At 49.5% G+C, this 22,369-nt stretch overlaps 1 protein-coding gene across 1 annotated transcript in view; it reads right to left on the bottom strand.

Moving 5' to 3' along the window:
* The window catches only part of PTGER1 (prostaglandin E receptor 1), a 114,370-nt gene that overhangs the window by 36,187 nt on the left and 55,814 nt on the right, over window positions 1-22,369 (bottom strand). The window contains exon 2 of the mRNA XM_069603958.1: window positions 15,947-16,859. Coding sequence (XP_069460059.1) covers window positions 15,947-16,825 — 879 coding nt within the window. The 5' untranslated portion in view covers window positions 16,826-16,859. The remainder of the gene's footprint in view (window positions 1-15,946; window positions 16,860-22,369) is intronic.

Genomic DNA, 22,369 nt, shown 5'->3' with positions numbered 1-22,369 from the left:
TAGAGGGACCAGACAAAACTGGAAATGACTTAGCTGATCAGCTGGCCAAAACCGGGGCCATCCAAGGGGATCTAATTTAGATTGAGTCCCTGTTGGGGGAAATCCAGGTCACTGCTATCACTAGGTCCCAGACAAATGCTCACAACGACCTTTCAATTGCACAATGGAATAAGGAGACCCCTGATGCTGATTTGATTACAGCTCAGAAGGGGGATCCAATTATTGGTAGGTTTTACCAACACCTTGAGGACCCTAAGAACTTTCCCCTGACGGATACCGATTACATTGGGAAGGAGGACCTAAGAGTGTTGATGAAATGTCCAAAAATGTTCCGAATCCAAGACGGTTTGCTGGTAAGGAAATCCAAAGCGGGCCACGATCAGTGGGTGGTTCCTACCTCATTCCGAAGCCTGATGTTAAGTCACGCTCATGATGCGGCCACCGCCGGTCATAGGGGGTTTCACACAACATTGGAAATCTTAAGAGAGGTTGCATACTGGCCACACATGGGGCAGGACCTTGACCAATACTTGAAGGGGTGTCTTGTGTGTGCACAATTTCAGCCATCATCCCTCACGCACCGTGCGCCTCTCCAAAAGAGGGGGATGACCCTGCCATGGTCAGATTTACAAATCGACTTCGTAGGCCCCGTGATTCGCTCGGCTAGGGGGAATAAGTACATGTTGACTGTGACATGCTTGTTTACCAAGTGGGTGGAATGTCTCCCAGCCCCAAATTGCAAGGCAGAAACCGCAGCTGCCTTGATGATTAACCACGTCTTTTCCCGTTTTGGTCTACCTCAAAGGATTGAGTCGGACAGAGGTAGCCACTTCACCAGTGAAGTAATGACAAAGATGTGGGAGATACTGGGGGTCAAAAGGAAGTTGCATATTGCTTACAGGCCAGCTTCTTCTGGGGCAGTAGAGAGATATAACCGAACCATTGTGAGCATATTAAAGAAGTTTGTGGCAGATTCTGGGCCAAGTTGGGATATCCGATTACCTCTGGTCCTAATGGCCATCAGATCTACCCCTTCATCTGCAACCAAAATGTCACCATTTGAGTTGATGATTGGACGCAAGATGGTGCTTCCTCAGCATTTGCTCTACAGGACCCAAGAGCAGACACTGATAAATGCCTCCACAACTCATGAGTATGTGGAGAATTTAAGGAAACACCTTCAACATGCTTTTGCTTATGCTCAGCGGAATCTAGAAAGATCAGCTGATAGCATGAAGACCCACTATGACCTGAAGACTTCCAGGAAGGAATATCAGGTGGGGGACCGGGTCTATCTATACAATTTCCAAAGGAACCAGGACAAACAGCGAAAATTTTTGCCTACATGGAAGGGACCCATTGAGATTATAGACAAAATCTCCCCTGTGGCCTATAAGATCCGCATCCCCAAAGGCGGTTTGGCAGAGGGGGAAGACAAGTGGGTCCACATAAACCAGTTGAAGTGTTGCCATCCCAGGCACACTCTGCAACAACTGGAGGAATCCTCTGGAATCCTAGAGGGTACTGTCTCAGATTAATTCAGTTCTAACTTAAAATATCCTACATATCGCCTATCAAATTCTGAGTTTCTCAATGTGGGTGTTTTTGTTGTTGAAGGGAAAATGAAATGTGGATGTTCATATGTTTTGACTATCAATTTATATGCCACCCCACTATATCAATGGTGGGGGAAAAATGTCTATGAATAGGTATTGCCGCTCTTCCTTTGTCGTCCTAGGAGAAAGAAAACCTGGAGACGGGCCAAGGAGGACGATACGGAGACCGGGAGCAGAGACGCAAAAGGGGCCCAGTGTACCGCCCAATATTCCCATCAGGACCGGCGAGGAGAACCGATCGATCATCAGTACCGGATGGAGGAAAAGATGCTGAACTGTGCCATCCATTGGAAGAAGATGAGGAAACATCCCAGGTCTTGCGAGTCCCATTAGTGAAATAGAATGGCCATCGCAAGAGGGGGGCTTGTGGGATGTTTTTACCCATGCATCCAAGCCCTACCTCAGAAACTGTGCAGTACTGGCATTGAAAACATCATGATGGCCAGAGCTTCCCAGAAAATGCCCAGGGAAGTGCATGAAGAATAGGCTGCCACCCATTTTGCCGATGTTATGGGCACAGAAGGGCACTGCCTAAAACCACCATTGGACTACCCACACAGTAGCCTGAAACCATTGGGAATGGCAATGCTGATTGCCAAAAGCAACCTAGAATTGTGGGGAACTCATTTTCTTAAATCCCAAAAATGGGTGCAGTACCAGTACTCACCACTATCAGAAAGCCGGCGTTTTAAAACCACCAGATTTTGTTTAAACTGAATAAATGAACCCAAGGCAAGCCAAAGAAAGACTTACTGAGAGGTGGATACAATGTAAAGTTATATTCTGAAGTGACTTGAAGGTTTATAACAAGACTGGCTGAGCTGTGGATTTCAGCAGTTTAAGTAAATTTGGACTAAAAGACACTAAAAATCTAAATGTTTAAAAGAAATGAGTGACCTACTTTCGAGTGTCACATAGGTTGCAATTGTTTAAATTTCATAGTTTTAAACTTAGAATCAGCATCCTAGCTGCATATGTAAAAAATTGTCTTGACTTAAACTGGGGTACAAAAGTGACATTAGCTGGGGCCTGGCTTAAGGAACTGAATTCTGCCCACCAGCTACCCCCGACAGGAGTTGAGACTTGCACAACAGCTGTGTTCCCAGGCCTATCTGCCTTTTGCTGCTTCCACCAAAAGGGATATGACACTTCCCTGATTGAATTACCTGGGCTCTGCAGGAAATTGAACAAAGCCCTGTCCTGACTCAGGCAAATGTTTTATTATGGGGACGTAAAAAGTGGCTTCCTCTTGGAAGTAAAGGGGAGGAGCACTGCCTGTGAGAGCAAGCTGGCTTGGCAGAACTGGAAAAACCAGAAATTCAACCTTGTGCTGGGGGGAATCCACACCCCTGTAGCCAGAATATGGTTTTAGAAAAAGATGAATAACTCATAGAGCGGACTTGTGAAAATTATTTAAATGATACCATAATTCTTGTGATTTTTCTGCCCATATTTTAAGAGACTTTTAGAACCGGTGGCATGATCTGGGGGCAAACTAGCAGTTAAGAGGGTATTACTTAAAATGTATGCATGTTAAAAATCTGACACTTCATCAAGTAATGTCCATACTCCTTGCGCACATGTGTATAAATCTGGGTTAATGTCCGATATTACGAAACCAGTTAAAAAGTGCAAATGTTGCCATTTCTGAATGCAAGCTCCCAGGAAGAGCAGAGTTGGGACAGGGTATACCTCCTGTGATATGTGATGGGTGCATGTAATTTTAAACAAATGTGTACCTGTGCAAATATGTCTTTTGGGTCAAAATATAGATTGTGTGTAATTTGACAGGGGTGGGTTCTCTGTACCATAAACAGACCTCATCATGATGACACTTCATTTCATTCCCCCAATCAAGGGGAAGAGGAGGAAGTGGCCAATGACAAGTGGAGAGGGGTAGAGCCTAGTGATGCTGCACACACACCCATTTTCAAAACACATAAAAGCAGACAGTCAGGACAGATAGGGACCTTCAATTCCATTTGCTGCAAAGCGCTCTGCTGGGAAAATCCATACTTTACCTCCATCAATCTCTAGAGAAAGCTGTGCAGAAAGATCCAGACTTCAAATCTATCAATATCCAGAACCAGAGACCCAGACAAGACCAGCAGAGCAGAGCTGACCCAGATCACTGTGAAGTGCCGAGACCAGACCAGAGTCCAGTCTAAAACCTGACCAGATCTGTGGCGAGGCCCATTTAATTCAAGAATATAGTGTGAGTACCTAGCAGAACGGTGTAGAACCAATCTGTTAGTTAAAATAATATAATTCAATCTATTTTAATCTAACCAGAACTGTCTCCTAGAAGTTGTACCTTGTCATTTTGCAAAACTGTCACTTGTCACTTTGAATTTTAACATTCCAAATCCGAGAAACTACCTTTATTTAATTGCTCATATCTCCGTGACCGTTTGTCCTAGAGACTTGCAGTAACTTTCATCTGGAGGCTGAGATCCTAGGCTGTCCTTGTAGTTCCTCTGTAATCGCGAAAAACGCACTCGCGAATTTGCCGCGATTTGCAAATTTCTCAACGTGTGAAAACAGCAGTTTTCTTGCTTTCAGTTGCCAAAAATTCGTTTAACCTGCTAGTTACTCCTAGATCCTTGCTAAAGTGAGCCTGGACTAATATTAACTTGATACCACTCACCCTGAACCTCTAGAGGGAATTAAAAGCATTTCAGCATATTCCTCACTTCATTGCCAGCACATATAAAAGCATTTTGGGCCTGTGTTTCCAACTTCTGTAGTCTAAGCTTGCTGGGGTGAACTGAATTACAGTTGATTGCATCTATGAGAACTGTTTGCTTTCCTTCCATTTCCTTGCATTGCATAAAGGGGGGAGGGGATTGCCAGAGAAAAGTGATTACATTGTTTTGTCGAAATCATATTGAGTATTTTCTGTATTGCATTTTTCATTCAACATTGCATCCATCTGAACTTATATAAAGCATTCTCTACCACCTTATTCTTCTGTTCCTATTCACAAGTGTGCTAGTGCCAGACTATCCATTATTGATTACTGATCAGATTAAGTGTGATATCCAATTATTAATTTATTATAAAGTGTGATATATATCTATATTGTTTAAATTCTCAAATAAACCTTTTAAATTGCAAAACAGAACTACTTCTTGGCTCAGTGGGGTCAGGGGGATTCCTAGAGAGGGGTGTTATATAGGGGTAGTCATCCAGAACGCATGAGCTGGACATAAAGATATATCAATAAGGGTTTCCATTCAGTATCCCAGACGAGGCATTGACTTAGCTGTAGTGTCGAATTGAATCCTCTTACACTAGCTAGCCTTTTGGTTGATTGATTGATTGATTTATTTATTTATATAGCGCTTTATACCAAGGCGCTTGTAGCCCCTGAGCTTCTATCTGATTCGACAACCAAAATGCCGCGGCTACAGCCCCTTCATCACCCCCTAGCAACGCCTCGGCCTAAAGTCCAGGTTAGGAGACTGTTTGTGAGAAGGTCATGCGTGTGGAAGAGCAGGCGCACTCTTTCTGTGCACCGTGCATCTCCACACAGAGAGAGAGAGAGAGTGACAGCGTCCACGCTGGACAAATTCTCACCCTCTTCGTGACTTCCTAGAGTTGCCCCGCACCCAGATTTAGTCTGGACCGACTGGTTCTGCGGTAGACCCACAATCGAGCCAGATGTTCTCTCTCTCATGGGATGGCAGCATGAGTGTCAAGACTCAGAAGCCAGGGGTGCGGCAGCAGGAGCCTGTGGGGTTCTGAGATGTGCGTCAGCCAGAGGTGGCATGAATGGGACTCATGCCAGGCTTTCAACTAGGTTTTAATTCCGTGGCGTTCCCTTTGCTGAGATTCAGAGCCCTATTCTTAGATAAGGACTGGCCAGTCGGCAGCAATTAATGGAAAGTGGGTCACGGGGCAAGTTTACCTTCAGTGACCCTTTCATGTGCAAAATTCCAACTCTTCATTCAAAGAGCTAATGCTGGGGTACATTTTCATGGCTTATATGCATTTTGAAGGCAAGTCCAAACTAAAGATATAACCAACTATTTGGTGTATTTGAGAATGAAAAGGTCAACCTTAGGTATAGAGAAATGTGCAAAGCTGCCTGCTTGTTTGCACATTTTGCACATTGTACATACACTGATGTAGAACAATATGCTGGATGTGATTTTCAATAATGTACAAATCAAACAACGCTTATTGATATGATATTCTATGATGTGGCACTTATGACGCAATAATGCAATCAAGCCACAGCAAACTTCAGAAATTACAGGTTGTTGCAGTGTCACATGTGAATAGGACATCCAGACCTGCCTGGCTTTTTACCTTCTCTCCCATACAACTCTGCAATGAAAAGCAAAACTATGACTACCAGAATACAGAGGAACTCTCAGCACAGGATGCGTGACTCACACCCGACCAACATGGCGTGAGCGAATATACAGCCAAGCTATAGAGTAGGAGGCAGGGGTGGCAAAGAAGTTGACTAGTGGTCAGGGTTTACTTTTCAGCCAAGGCTAATTTGCATTTGAAGATTTGCGGTACACACATTTGTGAAAAGCCGTACTACAAGTCCCAGAATGCATACTACTGTTGAATGAATAGTCAGGGCTGGATGGCAGCTGTCAGACATGTTATGGGTCCACTTCTCAATAGTTAAAGCTTTGCTGGAATGGAGTCCCCTCTCCGGAGATGGTTGTAGGTCAAAGGATCGACCACCAAAGGGTCGAATGGTCAAAGGATCGACACCAAAGGACCGAAAACCAACGGATCTAATTTCTTTTAATCTATTTTTTTACACTATTTTTTTGGGGGGCGGGAGGGGTTTTGGGGAGGGGCCCAACCCCTGTTTTTTTTTGGTAAAAACCACTTTTTTTCACTAAACGAAAACCCAAAAAAAATATATAATTTAAAAAAAAGAATTCGATACTTTGGTTTTCGATCCTTTGTTGTCGATCCTTTGACCATTCGCCCTTTGGATTCGATCCTTTTAACCAGACACCTCCTGAGATCTATCAAGCTAGCTTGTAGATCTGCATTTCCAGTGATAAAATGCCCCTTCACTATTGTGTAAGGGTGCAAGGTAGCTATGGTAGTGCTGTATGCTAAACGTAACAAGTGCAACAGCAAAGACAAAATGGAGCGATTTAACAACAGGTGAGTGTCTGTGAAAGACTGGGAGGAACGTCGAAGAGACAGTCGCAAACTCAGGCGCTTATCTCATCTGACAACATTAATATGTTTATGGATGAAAATATTATCTGGCAAGATTTTATGACTGGCCTATGTCTGTTGAAAGTTGGTCGTAAATTGGAAGAGCCAGCTTAATGTTAGATGTGCCAAAACCTAAACTTTCTTGCTCATATAAATATTATTCAGTGGCAACGTTTCTTACAAATTGCAATAGACCACTCACTTATTGTTGTGCACTTTATAAAATGGATCAAGGAGCACTCACACCTTTTCCCCTTGTGACTTTCTTTTGGAATGTTCGCTTGGTGGGCTAATGTGCCCCTCCACCTGCTCCACACCCCCCCCGCAGTGACTTCTGTGAAACCTGCAACAAGTTCTCTGCTGCAGGTTGTTATCTCACTGAGCTATTGCAATGATTCACTGGTGTCCACAGCTTAAAATAAAGCTTCTAGGAATGTTTTTACAGCTGTTTATTTTAAAAAAAATAATAACATTTTCAGAAATTAAAGGATCAGCGTCATCGATTGATCCGGCAAGATGGGCTAGTGAACATATTTCTGAAATCTGAGCAGCTTGGCAGATACTGGATCGAGTTTTGTCAGAACAGCTCAGCTTTTCATCATTTCAGTGTCAGAAAATGGATGGTATATAATCTAGTGAAATATAATTTCCAACCTAACATAATTATATTTTATTTTAATAATACATATTACTTTTTTGAAACACGTTTTTTTCTCTCCCTCCCGCTGTTATTATCCTACAGTTTTAAAATCTATAAAAAGGGCTTGTCAAGGGCGGAGCTTCTAAAAATGCAGGTGGGGCTTCAGGTTGGGTTTCTGCTTTAAACAGGAGTGGAAACCATATAACTCCCCTTATTTTTTTGTTGTACATTGACAGGAAAAGGAAAATTAATCTTAGCTCCACCTTTTGCTTGGAGGTAAAATCATGGGCTATTTTCTGAGATTTGAAGGCGCCATTCAGCCTATAATCTTTCTACATTTAGCTAATAATACTACATGAGTTTAATAACCCAAACTCTTTAGGGAGCTCGGTAAAGTGGGTGGAATTTACAATACTGTGCATTTTATGAAATGTCTTAAAAGGGCATTACACGTGGGATGGACACACATTCTTAAAGGGGCAATACACATGGGAGGGTCACACATTACATTCACTAGTATCTAGCGGGTTTGATCCCTTTCACAGACTCGCTCGTTTGCTGCACTGTGCCAACCCCTCTCTGCAATACCGTGCCAACTACCAACCCTATCCTTCCTGCTCTGCCCACTCTGTTTTCTGTAGTGCTAAGACCTTAGTCCCTGTGCTGACCATGTTTACAGGACCACCTGCACGTTTGCCACTTGAGTGATTCTGTACCATGTGACTACTGGTAATCCCTGGGTGGTCCTGGCTCCATTTTGCTGTGTTATATTGGGCAAGTTTCTAACACTAACGTGGGGTCGCTGACCGACTGACATACGTCAATTAATCACCCTGGCAATTACTTACTGGGCCATGAAGGTGAGTTCAATTTCCTTAAAGAAACTGGGGTAGAACACATCCGGGTGGGCACTTCACCCTGCTACGAGAATCAATTAACTCGCTTTCATTTTATTAGCAGTACCATAAATAGCCACATGAGGATGCTGCTCCCTCATTAACTGTAAGTAAATGGCATTTGGAATGCGCCTCTTAGATGAGAGAAGTGATGGGGTCTCTATGGCGATTGGGGCCCTGAGGATGATTTGGAGTGGAGGAGAGGGGTGCAGGCGATAGGAACGTGAAGGGAACCCTTGGGAGTATAGAGAGGGGCTAAAGGGAGGGGGCCAGGGAGAGGGGTAGTGAGGAGCTAGGGAAATTGCCATGGCCTATGAGGAGAAAATCTCGTTGGGAAAGGAGAGCTCATAGAGCATGAGTGCGTCTCTATTGAGGCCTCTACCAAGAGAGATTATGTGGACTAGGAGAAGCTACAAATCTCCCTGTGAGGAGGTGAGAGTGCTTAGTTGGATCTTGAAGTGGTCTCTCTGTGAGGAGGTGGGAGGGCTTAGTTGGAGCTAGGAGGGGTTTTCCTGTGAGGAGGTGAGGGGGCTTAGTTGGAGCTAGGAGAGGCCTCCGTGTGAGGAGGTGAGGGAGATTAGTTGAAGCTAGCAGGGGCCTGCCTGTGAGGAGGTGTAAGGGCTTAGTTGGAGCTAGGAGGGGCCTGCCTGTGAGGAGGTGAGAGGGCTTAGTTGGAGCTAGGGGGGGGGCCTGTGAGGAGGTGAGAGGGCTTAGTTGGAGCTAGGAGGGGCTACCCTGTGAGGAGGTGAGAGGGCTTAGTTGGAGCTAGGAGGGGCCTCCCTGTGAGGAGGTGAGAGGGCATAGTTGGAGCTAGGAGGGGCCCCCTGTGAGAAGGTGAGAGGGCTTAGTTGGAGCTAGGAGGGGGCACCATGTGAGGAGGTGAGAGGGCTTAGTTGGAACTAGGATAGGCCTCCCTGTGAGGAAGTGAGGGGGCTTAGTTGGAGCTAGGAGGGGCCTCCCTGTGAGGAAGTGAGGGGGCTTAGTTGCAGCTAGGAGGGGCCTCCCTGTGAGGAGGTGAGAGGGCATAGTTGGAGCTAGGAGGGGCCTCCCTGTGAGGACGTGGGGGCTTAGTTGGAGCTAGGAGGGGCCTCTTGTGAGGAAGTGAGGGGGCCTAGTTGCAGCTAGGAGGGGCCTCCCTGTGAGGAGGTGAGAGGGATTAGTTGAAGCTAGGAGTGGCCTCCCTGTGAGGAGGTGAGGGGGCTTAGTTGGAGCTAGGAGGGGCCTCCCTGTGAGGAAGTGAGGGGGCTTAGTTGGATATAGGAGGGTCCTCCCTGTGAGGAGGTGAGGGGGCTTAGTTGCAGCTAGGAGGGGCCTCCCTGTGAGGAGGTGAGAGGGCTTAGTTGGAGCTAGGAAGGGCCTCCCTGTGAGGAGGTGAGAGGGCTTCGTTGGAGCTAGGAGGGGCCTCCCTGTGAGGAGGTGAGGGGGCTAAGTTGGAGCTAGGGGGGACCTCCCTGTGACGAGGTGAGGGGGCTTAGTTGGTGCTAGGAGGGGCATCCCTGTGAGGGGCTTAGTTGGTGCTGGGGGGGCCTCCTTGTGAGGAGGGGAGGGGGCTTAGTTGGATATAGGAGGGTCCTCCCTGTGAGGAGGTGAGGGGGCTTAGTTGGTGCTAGGAGGGGCATCCCTGTGAGGAGGTGAGAGGGCTTCGTTGGAGCTAGGAGGGGCCTCCCTGTGAGGAGGTGAGAGGGCTTAGTTGGAGCTAGGAGGGGCCTCACCGTGAGGAGGTGAGAGGGCTTAGTTGGAGATAAGAGGGGCATCCCTGTGAAGGGGAGGTGAGAGGGCTTAGTTGGAGATAGGTGGGGCCTCCCTGAGAGGAGGTGAGAGGGCTTAGTTGGAGCTGGGGGGGGGCTCCCTGTGAGGAGGTGAGAGGGCTTAGTTGGAGCTAATAGGGGCCTCCTTGTGAGGAGATGAGAAAGCTTAGTTGCAGCTATGAGGGGCCTCCCTGTGAGGAGGTGAGAGGGCTTAGTTGGAGTTAGGAGTGGCCGCCCTCTGAGGAGGTGAGAGGGCTTAGTTGTAGATAAGTGGGGACTCCCTAGGAGGAGGTGAGAGGGCTTAGTTGGAGCTGGGGGGGCTCCCTGTGAGGAGCTGAGAAAGCTTAGTTGCAGCTAGGAGGGGCCCCCTGTGAGGAGGTGAGAGGGCTTAGTTGGAGCTAGGAGGGCCCCCCCTGTGAGGCGGTGAGAGTGGTCAGTTGGAGCTAGCAGGGGCCTCCCCGTGAGGAGGTGAGAGGGCTTAGTTGGAGCTAGGAGGAGCCTTCCTGTGAGGAGGTGAGAGGGCTTAGTTGGAGATAAGAGGGGCCTCCCTGTGAGGAGGTGAGAGGGCTTAGTTGCAGCCAGTAGGGGCCTCTCTGTGAGGGGGTGAGAGGGCTTAGTTGGAGCTAGGAGGGGCCTCCCTGTGAGGAGGTGAGAGGGCTTAGTTGGAGCTAGGAGGGCCTTCCTGTGTGGAGGTGAGAGGGCTTAGTTGGAGCTAGGAGGGGCCTCCCTGTGAGGAGGTGAGAGGGCTTCATTGGAGCTAGGAGGGGGCCTCCCTGTGTGGAGGTGAGGGGGCTTAGTTGGAGGTAGGAGGGTCCTCCCTGTGAGGAGGTGAGGGGGCTAGGTTGGAGCTAGGAGGGGCCTCCCTGTGACGAGGTGACGGGGCTTAATTAGTGCTAGGGGGGGCCTCCCTGTGAGGAGGTGAGAGGGCTTAGTTGGAGCTAGGAGGGGCATCCCTGTGAGGAAGTTAGGCGGCTTAGTTGCAGCTAGGAGGGGGCTCCCTGTGAGGAGGTGAGAGGGCATAGTTGGAGCTAGGAAGGGCCTCCCTGTGGGGAGGTGAGGGGGCTTAGTTGGAGCTAGGAGGGGCATACCTGTGAGGAGGTGAGAGGGCATAGTTGGAGCTAGGAAGGGCCTCCCTGTGAGGAGGTGAGGGGGCTTAGTTGCAGCTAGGAGGGGCCTCCCTGTGAGGAGGTGAGAGGGCTTAGTTGGAGCTAGGAGGGGCCTCCCTGTGAGGAGGTGAGAGGGCTTAGTTGCAGCTAGTAGGGGCCTCTCTGTGAGGGGGTGAGAGGGCTTAGTTGGAGCTAGGGGGGGGGCTCCCTGTGAGGAGGTGAGAGGGCTTAGTTGGAGCTAGGAGGGCCTTCCTGTGTGGAGTTGAGAGGGCTTAGTTGGAGCTAGGAGGGGCCTCCCTGTGAGGAGGTGAGAGGGCTTCGTTGGAGCTAGGAGGGGCCTCCCTGTGAGGTGAGGGGGCTAAGTTGGAGCTAGGAGGGGCCTCCCTGTGACAAGGTGAGGGGGCTTAGTTGGTGCTAGGAGGGGCCTCCCTGTGAGGAGGTGAGAGTGCTTAGTTGGAGTTAGGAGGGGCATCCCTGTGAGGGGGCTTAGTTGGTGCTAGGAGGGGCCTCCTTGTGGGGAGGGGAGGGGGCTTAGTTGGATATAGGAGGGTCCTGCCTGTGAGGAGGTGAGGGGGCTTAGTTGGTGCTAGGAGGGGCATCCCTGTGAGGAGGTGAGAGGGCTTTGTTGGAGCTAGGAGGGGCCTCTCTGTGAGGAGGTGAGAGGGCTTAGTTGGAGCTAGGAGGGGCCTCACTGTAAGGAGGTGAGAGGGCTTAGTTGGAGATAAGAGGGGCATCCCTGTGAGGGGGAGGTGAGAGGGCTTAGTTGGAGATACGTGGGGCCTCCCTGAGAGGAGGTGAGAGGGCTTAGTTAGAGCTGCGGGGGGGCTCCCTTTGAGGAGGTGAGAGGGCTTAGTTGGAGCTAATAGGGGCCTCCTTGTGAGGAGATGAGAAAGCTTAGTTGCAGCTATGAGGGGCCTCCCTGTGAGGAGGTGAGAGGGCTTAGTTGTAGATAAGTGGGGCCTCCCTAAGAGGAGGTGAGAGGGCTTAGTTGGAGCTGGGGGGCTCCCTATGAGGAGCTGAGAAAGCTTAGTTGCAGCTAGGAGGGGCCTCCCTGTGAGGAGGTGAGAGGGCTTAGTTGGAGCTAGGAGGGGCCCCCTGTGAGGAGGTGAGAGGGCTTAGTTGGAGCTAGGAGGGCCCCCCTGTGAGGAGGTGAGAGTGGTCAGTTGGAGCTAGCAGGGGCCTCCCCGTGAGGAGGTGAGAGGGCTTAGTTGGAGCTAGGAGGAGCCTTCCTATGAGGAGGTGAGAGGGCTTAGTTGGAGATAAGAGGGGCCTACCTGTGAGGAGGTGAGAGGGCTTAGTTGCAGCTAGTAGGGGCCTCTCTGTGAGGGGGTGAGAGGGCTTAGTTGGAGCTAAGAGGGGCCTCCCTGTGAGGAGGTGAGAGGGCTTAGTTGGAGCTAGGAGGGCATCCCTGTGAGGAGGTGAGAGGGCTTCGTTGGAGCTAGGAGGGGCCTTCCTGTGTGGAGGTGAGGGGGCTTAGTTGGAGGTAGGAGGGTCCTCCCTGTGAGGAGGTGAGGGGGCTAAGTTGGAGCTAGGAGGGGCCTCCCTGTGACGAGGTGAGGGGGCTTAGTTGGTGCTAGGAGGGGCCTCCCTGTGAGGAGGTGAGAGGGCTTAGTTGGAGCTAGGAGGGGCATCCCTGTGAGGGGGGCTTAGTTGGTGCTAGGAGGGTCCTCCTTGTGAGGAGGGGAGGGGCTTATTTGTATATAGGAGGGTCCTCCCTGTGAGGAGGTGAGGGGGCTTAGTTGGTGCTAGGAGGGGCATCCCTGTGAGGAGGTGAGAGGGCTTCGTTGGAGCTAGGAGGAGCCTCCCTGTGAGGAGTGAGAGGGCTTAGTTGGAGCTAGGAGGGGCCTCACTGTGAGGAGCTGAGAGGGCTTAGTTGGAGATAAGAGGGGCATTCCTGTGAGGAGGAGGTGAGAGGGCTTAGTTGGAGATACGTGGGGCCTCCCTGAGAGGAGGTGAGAGGGCTTAGTTGGAGCTGGGGGGGGCTCCCTGTGAGGAGGTGAGAGGGCTTAGTTCAAGCTAATATGGGCCTCTTTGTGAGGAGATGAGAAAGCTTAGTTGCAGCTATGAGGGGCCTCCCTGTGAGGAGGTGAGACGGCTTAGTTGGAGTTAGGAGTGGCCGCCCTCTGAGGAGGTGAGAGGGCTTATTTGTAGATAAGTGGGGCCTCCCTAAGAGGAGGTAAGAGGGCTTAGTTGGAGCTGGGGGGGCGGGTCCCTGTGAGGAGCTGAGAAAGCTTAGTTGCAGCTAGGAGGGGTCTCCCTGTGAGGAGGTGAGAGGGCTTAGTTGAAGCTAGGAGGGGCCCCCTGTGAGGAGGTGAGAGGGCTTAGTTGGAGCTAGGAGGGGCCCCCTGTGAGGAGGTGAGAGTGGTCAGTTGGAGCTAGCAGGGGCCTCCCCGTGAGGAGGTGAGAGGGCTTAGTTGGAGTTAGGAGTGGCCTCCCTGTGAGGAGGGGAGAGGGCTTAGTTGGAGCTAGGAAGGGCCTCCCTGTGAGGAGGTGAGAGGGCTTAGTTGGAGCTAAGAGGGACCTCCCTGTGAGGAGGTTAGGGGACTTAGTTGGAGCAAACAAGGGCCACCCTGTGAGGAGGTGAGAGGCTTAGTTGGAGATAGTCATGGTGAGGTAGGAGAGGTACAGGGAATGTGAGAGTTGTGTTAGATGGGCAAGGTGGGTTCTACAGGGTAAAATGGGTCTTTGTGAGGTAGGAGGGGTTCAGGGAATGGGTCACTACGACCCATCTACAGGGTAAGATGGGTCTTAGTGAGGTGGGAGGGGTTCTGTGAATGTGAGAGCGGCGCTACAGAGGTGTGAGGGGCTGTACTGTGTGTGAAGAGTCATGGTGAAGCAGGGGAGGTACAGGGAATGTGAGAGTTGTGTTAGATAGGCACGGTGAGTTTGTTATAGTGAGGTGGTAGAGGTGGCATGCTAGTGCGGGGAGTGCGGCTCTACAGGGTGAGTGAGGTAGGAGAGATTGAGGAAATGGGACTGCGGTGCCAGAGAGGGGAGAGGGCTCTACAGGGTAAGACTGGCTTCAGTGTCATAGGGGAGGCCCAGGGGAATGTGAGAGTTGTGCTAGGGGGGTGAAAGGGTCTATAAAGCACGGAAATAGTTATATGTAGTGAAGTAGGAGAAGTACTGAGTATGTGAGAGCAGTGCAAGATCGGTGGAAAGTACACTAGAGGGTGAGAGCTGTTACCTCGAGGAAGGAGAGGTTCAAAGAATGTGAGAGAGGGGCTCTGCTGGGTGAGAAGGTTTATGGTGAGGTAGAAAAGGTTCTGGAAATATAAGAGTGGTGCAACATAGGGCAGAGGTGATATACAAGGTGGAAAGACATAGAGATGTGGGTGACATTCAGAGAATGTGAGAGTGGCGATAGGGAAGAGAGAGGGGAAGAGTTATAGTGCGGTGGGAAATGTTCTAGGAATGTGAGAGTGGTGCTCTATAGGTGAAAGGGACGCTATAGGGTGAGAAGGGCTCAGTAGGAGATATTCAGATCATATGAGAGAGGTTCCAGAGAGGGACACTACATGATGAGAAGGCTTACAATGAGGGAACAAAGATTCAGAAAATGTGAAAGTGATACCGGAGATGTGTGAGGAGCTCAACAGGATCAACAGGGTTAGAGCAGCCAGTAGAGGTTCAGAGAGTGTGAGAGTGACACCAGAGATGCGAGAGGAGCTTTATGGGATCAGGAGGGTTACAGCAGCTAGTAGAGGTTCGGAGAGTGTGAGAGTGACACCAGAGATGTGAGAGGAGGTCTATGGGAACAGAAAGGTGATAGCAGCTAGTAGAGGTTCGGAGAGTGTGAGAGTGACACCAGAGATGCCAGAAGAGCTCTACAGGATCAGGATGGTTACAGCAGCTAGTAGAGGTTTAGGAAGTGTGAGAGTGATACCAGAGATGTGAGAGGAGCTCTACGGAGTCAGGAGGGTTACAGCAGTCAGTAGAGGTTCAGCGAGTTTGAGAGATACCAGAGATGTGAGGGGAGCTCTACAGGATCAGGGGGGTTACAGCGACTAGTAGAGTTACAGAGAGTGTGAGAGTGATACGAGAGATGTGAGAGGAGTCTACGGTATCAGGAGGGTTACAGCAGCCAGTAGAGGTTCAGAGAGTGTGTAAGTGATTTCAGAGATGTGAGAAGGAGCTCTACGGGATCAGGAGGGTTATAGCTGCCAGTAGAGGATCAGAGAGTGTGCAAGTGATGCTAGGAAGGTGAAAGGGGCATTAGGGATGGGAGCAGTTGTCTAATGGCTGATAGAGCCTCAGAGGACAATGAAGAAGAGATGTTAGAACAAGTCTACATTGGAAATAATTTGCAAGTGTAGTTGCTTGTTTGAGTGTTGGGTGTGTGCATAACAGGAAGTGGCCTGCACGTGCTGCGATAGCCACAGTGTGGCTGAGCCTGTGATGGAAACAGCTATGGAAAATGTGAGACCTTTCCGAAGGACCATGGTGATATCGCCCCTCAGGCCTGTGGTGATGCACTAGTGACCTCTCCTCTCTAGCTGTGCACCTGAGGCCATGGTGCATTTGCACCCAGCAATGTACCATAGAATGAATGGTAACATCACCACTCTGAACACCTGGTTAAGGACTTGGCATCACTGTCCATGGACACCTCATTGTTCTAAATATGCAGCAAATGGCATTGGTACATCTCCCATGTAGGCACAGCCTCTGTCATGCAGATACGTCGTGGTGGCGGCCATGTCGACATGGCCCCCAGAGGTGTTCGACACTCACTCACCAGGATGGGACTCCAGCAGATACAGGACACCACCATGATCCCCACCAGCTGCACCACCATCTCAATGTCATGGGACTTTGCCCGGCGCGTGCACTTCCGCTTGCGCAGCCGAGCGCGTACCAGTGTCAGGCCACTCACGGTGTTGCATACCAGTGCTACAAAGAGAGAGGCTAGTCCGAGCAGAGAGAAGAGCAGCGCAAAACTGATCTCGGTCCAGGGTGATGCCTTGCTGACATGAATGAAGCACCAGGTGCCTGGGTACTGCATATCATACTTGCCGAAGCTCAACATGGGCAGCAGAGCTATGAGAAGGGCAGAGGTCCACAGGCCCAGCAGGGTTAGCTTAGTCCTGGTTGAGGTCACTATTGAAGAATGCAGCAGTGGGCGCGTCACGCCAATGCATCGTTCCATAGCCATGATGCAACCAAGGAAGACTGGGCAGAGGCCAAAGAAGACCATGCAGGCACCAAAGAATTGGCAGACAGAGCCTGTCTGGTCAATTTCCTTCCATTTCATGTGGACAGCATAGAGCCGCAGAACAAAGGCACCCGGGATGATGTGGCCGGCAAAGTCTGTGATCACCAGGCTGCTGGCGAAGAGCAAGAACGTGGCCTTGGATCGGCGCCGGAAGCGTGCATAGGACTTCACTAGGATCACCAGCGCGATGATATTGGAAATGGCACCCAGTGTCATTGAGAAGCCAGGCATGGCCGCCGACCGGGAACGTGAAGAGACGGGCTGAGTGGACACAGGCATTTCACCGTCGCTGCCCGGCAAGGCAGAGGCGTTACCAAGCTCTTGGGAGCCGCTGCAGCAGGAGTCCTCCAGGACATCATACAGGAGCTGCAGAGATGAGTTCTGCTGGTGCGGGGCAAACATCTTACTGCGGTCAACAGGGACGTACCATGGAGCTCTGAAAGAGAAATGTGTAACAAGCATTACGACCTTGACATGGCTACCATGAAGTACAGGGTGGGATAGGAGGTAAGAGAAAGAGGACATGGCATACATCAAGGTGCACGGCCGGCTATGGCTGCCTAGCACAATGTGAATAGGGCTGGTGGATAACCTAGAACTATGCAAGAGACTGTGTGAAATGATAGAATAGCAATGAGAGTCTAGAACAAGGCACAGGGATCAACTGTGGAAGGGGCAGCACATGCTCATGACCGTGAAGGGCAAATAACAGAAATAAGAACATGGCCTCCAAGGCGCTGTGAGAATCTCCAACAAAGTTAACTGGTCAGCCATGGTAGCCTAAGACTTATTGCCCAGTACTGTCCCCTAGTGTGTCTCTACCGCACTACTTGAGCTTTACCCTCCAAGTGACAAACCCAGAAGCATATAATGATGGACGGGTCAGCGGGGGAGAGAGGAGAGTCTTCGTGGACAGTGGCAGAGTGGGAGTTGGTAGTGTGTAGAGAGAACGAAGAGTTTTGTGACGATAGGATTGGGTCTTGTTGTCTGCATTCCCTTTTCACCATGGCCCCATTATGGAACTCAACTCATGATGCAGATGACCGCCATAGGCCCTTCAAGCTGTTGCGGTGTCTGGGCAAGAAGCCATCTTGAGGCCCACCCTCTGCACTAAGTATGGAGACATGGACGGGGCATTTCTTCAAACGAGCACAGCGCCCTCCACTGCCGGATCTCAAGTCAGATGAGGACCTCGTGACCTCATATCCAGCTGCATGAGGTTGCCACTCCCTCAATGAATAGGAGGAAGGTTCTTCCGACCATAGACTCTGGAGTTTTCATACAAATTGCCCCTTAGCTACACAAACACACTGTACCGGGATGCAGAAACAACCTCCAGTCTTTGTGTGTAGAAGGAAACCTCTCTGAGCATGCTCTGTACACAGACACATCAGAAAAGTGCACACCACCACCCCAGCAATGGAGTAACTTTGCTGAAAATGTTGAGGGGTTTTGGGGGTGGGGGGGCATGACATGTAAATGAAAGGGGACCATGCCAAATGAGTGGAACAAAATGGTGTGGCACAAATGGTGGGGGGGACAAACATCCTTGTCCCCCCCCTAAAATTACACCCATGCACCTCAGCAACACTCTTTCCCGTGCAAATCCACTACGACACCTTGGCTGCCTCCGCGATGATGCCCTCTGCTACCATTGGCCCTGTGGAGGGTTGGGCCATTCAGCCCTTATACAAGCACTTCTGGTTTCCTCAGTCAGTAATCTGCAGAGGAGCTGAATCTTGGGATATTTCAGTACTATACTCTTTACAATTTCTTGCTAATAAGGCGATTGCTACATGTGTGTTTTTCCCTCAAAGTCTGCTTCCGGGTTCCCCTCTGAATTTCTAGAGGAACGTGACTCTCGGAAGTCGGGGATATATCATTTCATCAACCTCTAGACAGAAGCCCCATGAGTCCATCTCCTTCAGAAGGATGCGCGCCAACAGAAGGACGCACGCCGGCAACCGGATAAGTCATTAAGCCGGTACCCAGAGCCGTGACATGGAACGCTGGACGAGGGTGACCATAGGGCATCCCAAATTGTCTAGGTTGTACCTTGAACACGTGTCAAATGTGTTCTCAGCCGAAAACGACTAGGGATACCATGACCATGACAATTGGCTTTGGTGTCTGAAGTACTGTGGTGTCGATTGTTTATCACTGTTCAATACGTTTTACATTCAAACAGCAATCTCTAGAAATGCTTTATGGGGTGTCTAAAACATCAGTCGAACTAGAAGAATTCACGAAAAGTGTCTAGGAATTTATCATCGTTATCGATTTTAAAGACTTTCGGAGATCACTTTAAAAAAGGGCGATGAATAAACGTGTTTTTCTGTTACTGATACGGGTTGTTCATAGAAATAATTTTTGCTGAGACATTTGGTTCATTCAATTGAGGATTGGAACTAATATTGTCATTTTTAATTTACTTTGATCGAAGGATTGGAACTAATAATATTTTGAATTTACTTTGATCGATAGAGCTGTTAGAAAGCTTTTCTTCGAATCTGTTCGCTCTTGGCATTTTTTTTTAAGTATCATATATTTTCCTTCTTGTCATGCTTAGCGATTCCTTTCAGCTCAATTTAACACCACTCTAGGATGGGGTTGAAAGGTCTGCGCCAGGATATTGTCCGGTTTGACCTAGAACCCCAACCTCTTGGCTATTTTTGCCCTCCTTTCCTGGTGTGTTTTGTGAGCTTCTTGTACTACCACCTGCCCTAAAATATGGATTTCATTACATTTTCCTGAAGTCTAAATACTGCCATGCTTCTATTTTTGGGGTCGGCCATTTGGCGAAGCAACAGGAACAACTTTCGTGTCTTCTATGGATGAAGTCTGACAGCAAAATGGAAGTCAGAGCAGCCAATCACAGGTGCGAGAATCCTACTCTCGAAGACAAGGAGTGGACACAGGGACTCAGTGAGACACAATTGGCCATCAGCAGGTTTGGGGCTCCAGGGAAAGCCCCCCAGGTGGCGCCCTTATTTCAAGCAGACTGCCATCTTTGCAAGTATTTGACTCCTTGCTTCCTATTTCTGGAGGGCTTGAGGATCGACCGAAGCTAAATACCAAAACGTGGTGCACCCAAGCGTAGCCTTGGAGCAGAGGTCACACTCATATATCATACACCTTCCATCAAACATCCAAGCAATTTCCCAGGAGGCCGTGCGAACTGGCGGGGAGAACCAGAGTAAGGAATGTGACAGCAGGAGAGGGTGGGCAGACTCTTCCAGTCTCACCATCTCCTGCCATCTCTTGACCTAGAATGGTCTCCAGCTTTACCCTGTCTTACTCAGTGCTCTTATTCTGCCAGACCTCGAGACCTTTCCCATTACAAGGAATTTGCCCCATGGATAATGTACTCGCTTTCTGAAAACATACGTTCTATCTGTAACCCTGGTGTATTGGCGCGTTATAAATGCCATATCATATCATATCATAACCCGGGATCCCCGTCCTCCCCCAACTCCCCCACCCCCCCGCCTGATACACTAATCCATGTTTCTGCCAGTATTCGCTCACTGGCAGCTACTGCTTCTTGTTTAACCCTTTCTGTAGTGGGAAGGCCACTTGGAACCCCCTCTCCTTGCACGCTCACATTTGGACACATTTAGATTTGTAACCCTCCCCCAGTAAGACTTCCTGGGCCACCCCCAGGCTGCCTGCCTACTTCTGGGGATCTGGACAAGTACACAGAGCTCCGGACGTGAACTCAGTACACCGCCGGTACTGGGGTTCAGAGGTGGACTCAAGCATCCAGGTGAGAACTCTAGAACTTAACTTAAGAGCACCCCAGAGAACTTGACACAATGTTGCAAAAGCTACGAGTGTAACTAGACACAATCCTCCATACAATACTCCCTCTCTCCCCGCCTTCAAGGCCACAATGAACCATGTGAGGTCTCTATGTGATGGGCACAAAACGCCGAACCAGTAGGGGTGTAAGGGATGAACAACTGCTCGCCACAATGAGGAACAAAAGAGCAGAGCCAAGGGGTGGAATATCGCTCAAGCAGCCTCTCCAAATGACGGGGCACGCTCAGGTTCTCTGACTGGATGGAACCAATGCCATTCTGCCCAATCATTGGGGCCTGAGCGTTTTCTACCCAATGATTGAGGCCTGAGCGTTCCAGACAGCACGGCACGTGGAACGTTTTAGCAAATCAAGGTACTGGGACACCCTGTATGCTGTGATGGGTTATAATCTACTGCGTTCCAACCATTCGGTTGGCGACAACTTTTTTTCCACTCCTGTCCTTCCCGTAACGTGGGGTTAAAAGCAAGCAGCAATCCTTCTGGTCGAAGGAGCAGAATGGAGAGGCATTCCAAATGCTTTTGCTTCCGAGTGGAACGTTCCACCCACCCCTACAAACATGGTCTTTCCTGTGATGGGTAGAGGGGCCTTTTACACGGAACCTGCAAAACCTCCCAAAGAAGGCCTATTTCAAGGGTTTCAGTAGCACCTTTCTTTTGCTCCCTCTGAAGCTGTGTCTGGACATGCTAGGTACATGTTTGCTGATGGCTTGAGCCGCACGCCCCGCGAGGAGGCGTGAAGAATGTAAACATGTGCGCATTAGTGGCGGGCGGATAGGGGCGTGAGAGGCCTCACATGCCTCAGCGGGATAAACAAGGATTCAGAGACAAGCAGTTCTCTGTTTCAGGGCGCTCTGTGAACTGAGGTTATAACAGGGCGCCGCGAGGCGTGGGAGGTGCCGGAGCGACATACAAGGGTAGGTGGGAGAGTGTCACTAAGCAAGGGCAAAACTGAGGACCACAGATAATCTGTGTGTCAAAAAGAGTAGGGGGCAATTCCCCCTCTCTGGGTGCTCCTGATATAATGCTGTTCTATGGAGCACTTGGTGCGCTTGATTCCTCCCACTTCTAAGCGCTGTAATGATGGGAGTTATCATTACCCACACTGAGCGCTTCATTTGTGGCGGTGTTTGCCAGGGCTCAGCCCTGGAACCTATTTCTGAGCCCCGGCACTTATTGTCTCAGACTCTGTTCAATTGTTCAACAGTTCAGTTCAACTTTATTATTCTGTCAGTCACCTGAGAAGCACCTATAAAATCAGAGCAAAATGTTAACTCTGAGTGTGCTTAAAGACACATTTAAACATTTGACTGATATAAACAATTGACTCCTATCAAGGCACAAGATGGTTGTCAAAAACCTACATTGCTTTCTTAAAAGAACATCACACATGGATAGTTTCTTGATCAAGTCATTAGCTGCAGATCCCTGGGTTCAATCCCATACACGTGTTTCGGCATCTCGTGCCTTTTTCAAATCTGGGCACGAAACTATCCATGTCTGTTGTTTTAAGAAAGCAATGCACGTTTTTTGACAAAACGAATGCCCAGATTTGATAAAAGGCACGAGATACCGAAGCACGTGTCATCATAATGGGCTTTTCCACAAGAGTGGAATCATTTAATTAAAAATTTACTTTTTTCTTGCAACAAATTGTGGCAGAGTCATTTTTGAGAGACAACCAAACTGTTTTAAGCGGAGGTTGGGCTTTGTTTCCCTTCGAGCTCTCTCATAAGCACGACACACAACCGGCAAAGAATTAAGAAACAAGTTGCTGGGCATAAGAGGTTGATATTAATGAAACCCACTGAATTGAGCATTATAAAAGAACAATTATAATGATCTCCTGTTTTGGTATGAATTTACCATCCAGTGCAGAACTGTGGGGGGTCACTAACCCAGGAGACGATGGTGCCCTCAGCAGTGGTGGCACCAGGTAACTCGCCTTACGAGAGATCTTGATGGCTTTCAACACTGTTGATCACTGGGCACTCCTCAACATACATATGGGCATGGAGGATGACACCCCTTCTGCGCATTTTTGGCCATGCAACACAAATTAGTCTAAAGGGGTCCTTCCAGGTAACAACTCGTACCCGTGACGTGTGGAGTCCCACAGGGTTCTGT

This window comes from Ambystoma mexicanum, chromosome 3q, assembly GCF_040938575.1.
Source record: "Ambystoma mexicanum isolate Mex_15411 chromosome 3q, UKY_AmexF1_1, whole genome shotgun sequence".
Lineage (NCBI taxonomy): Eukaryota > Metazoa > Chordata > Amphibia > Caudata > Ambystomatidae > Ambystoma > Ambystoma mexicanum.
The sequence above is the reverse complement of the archived record's forward strand: the minus strand, read 5'-3'. Positions and strand labels throughout refer to the sequence as shown.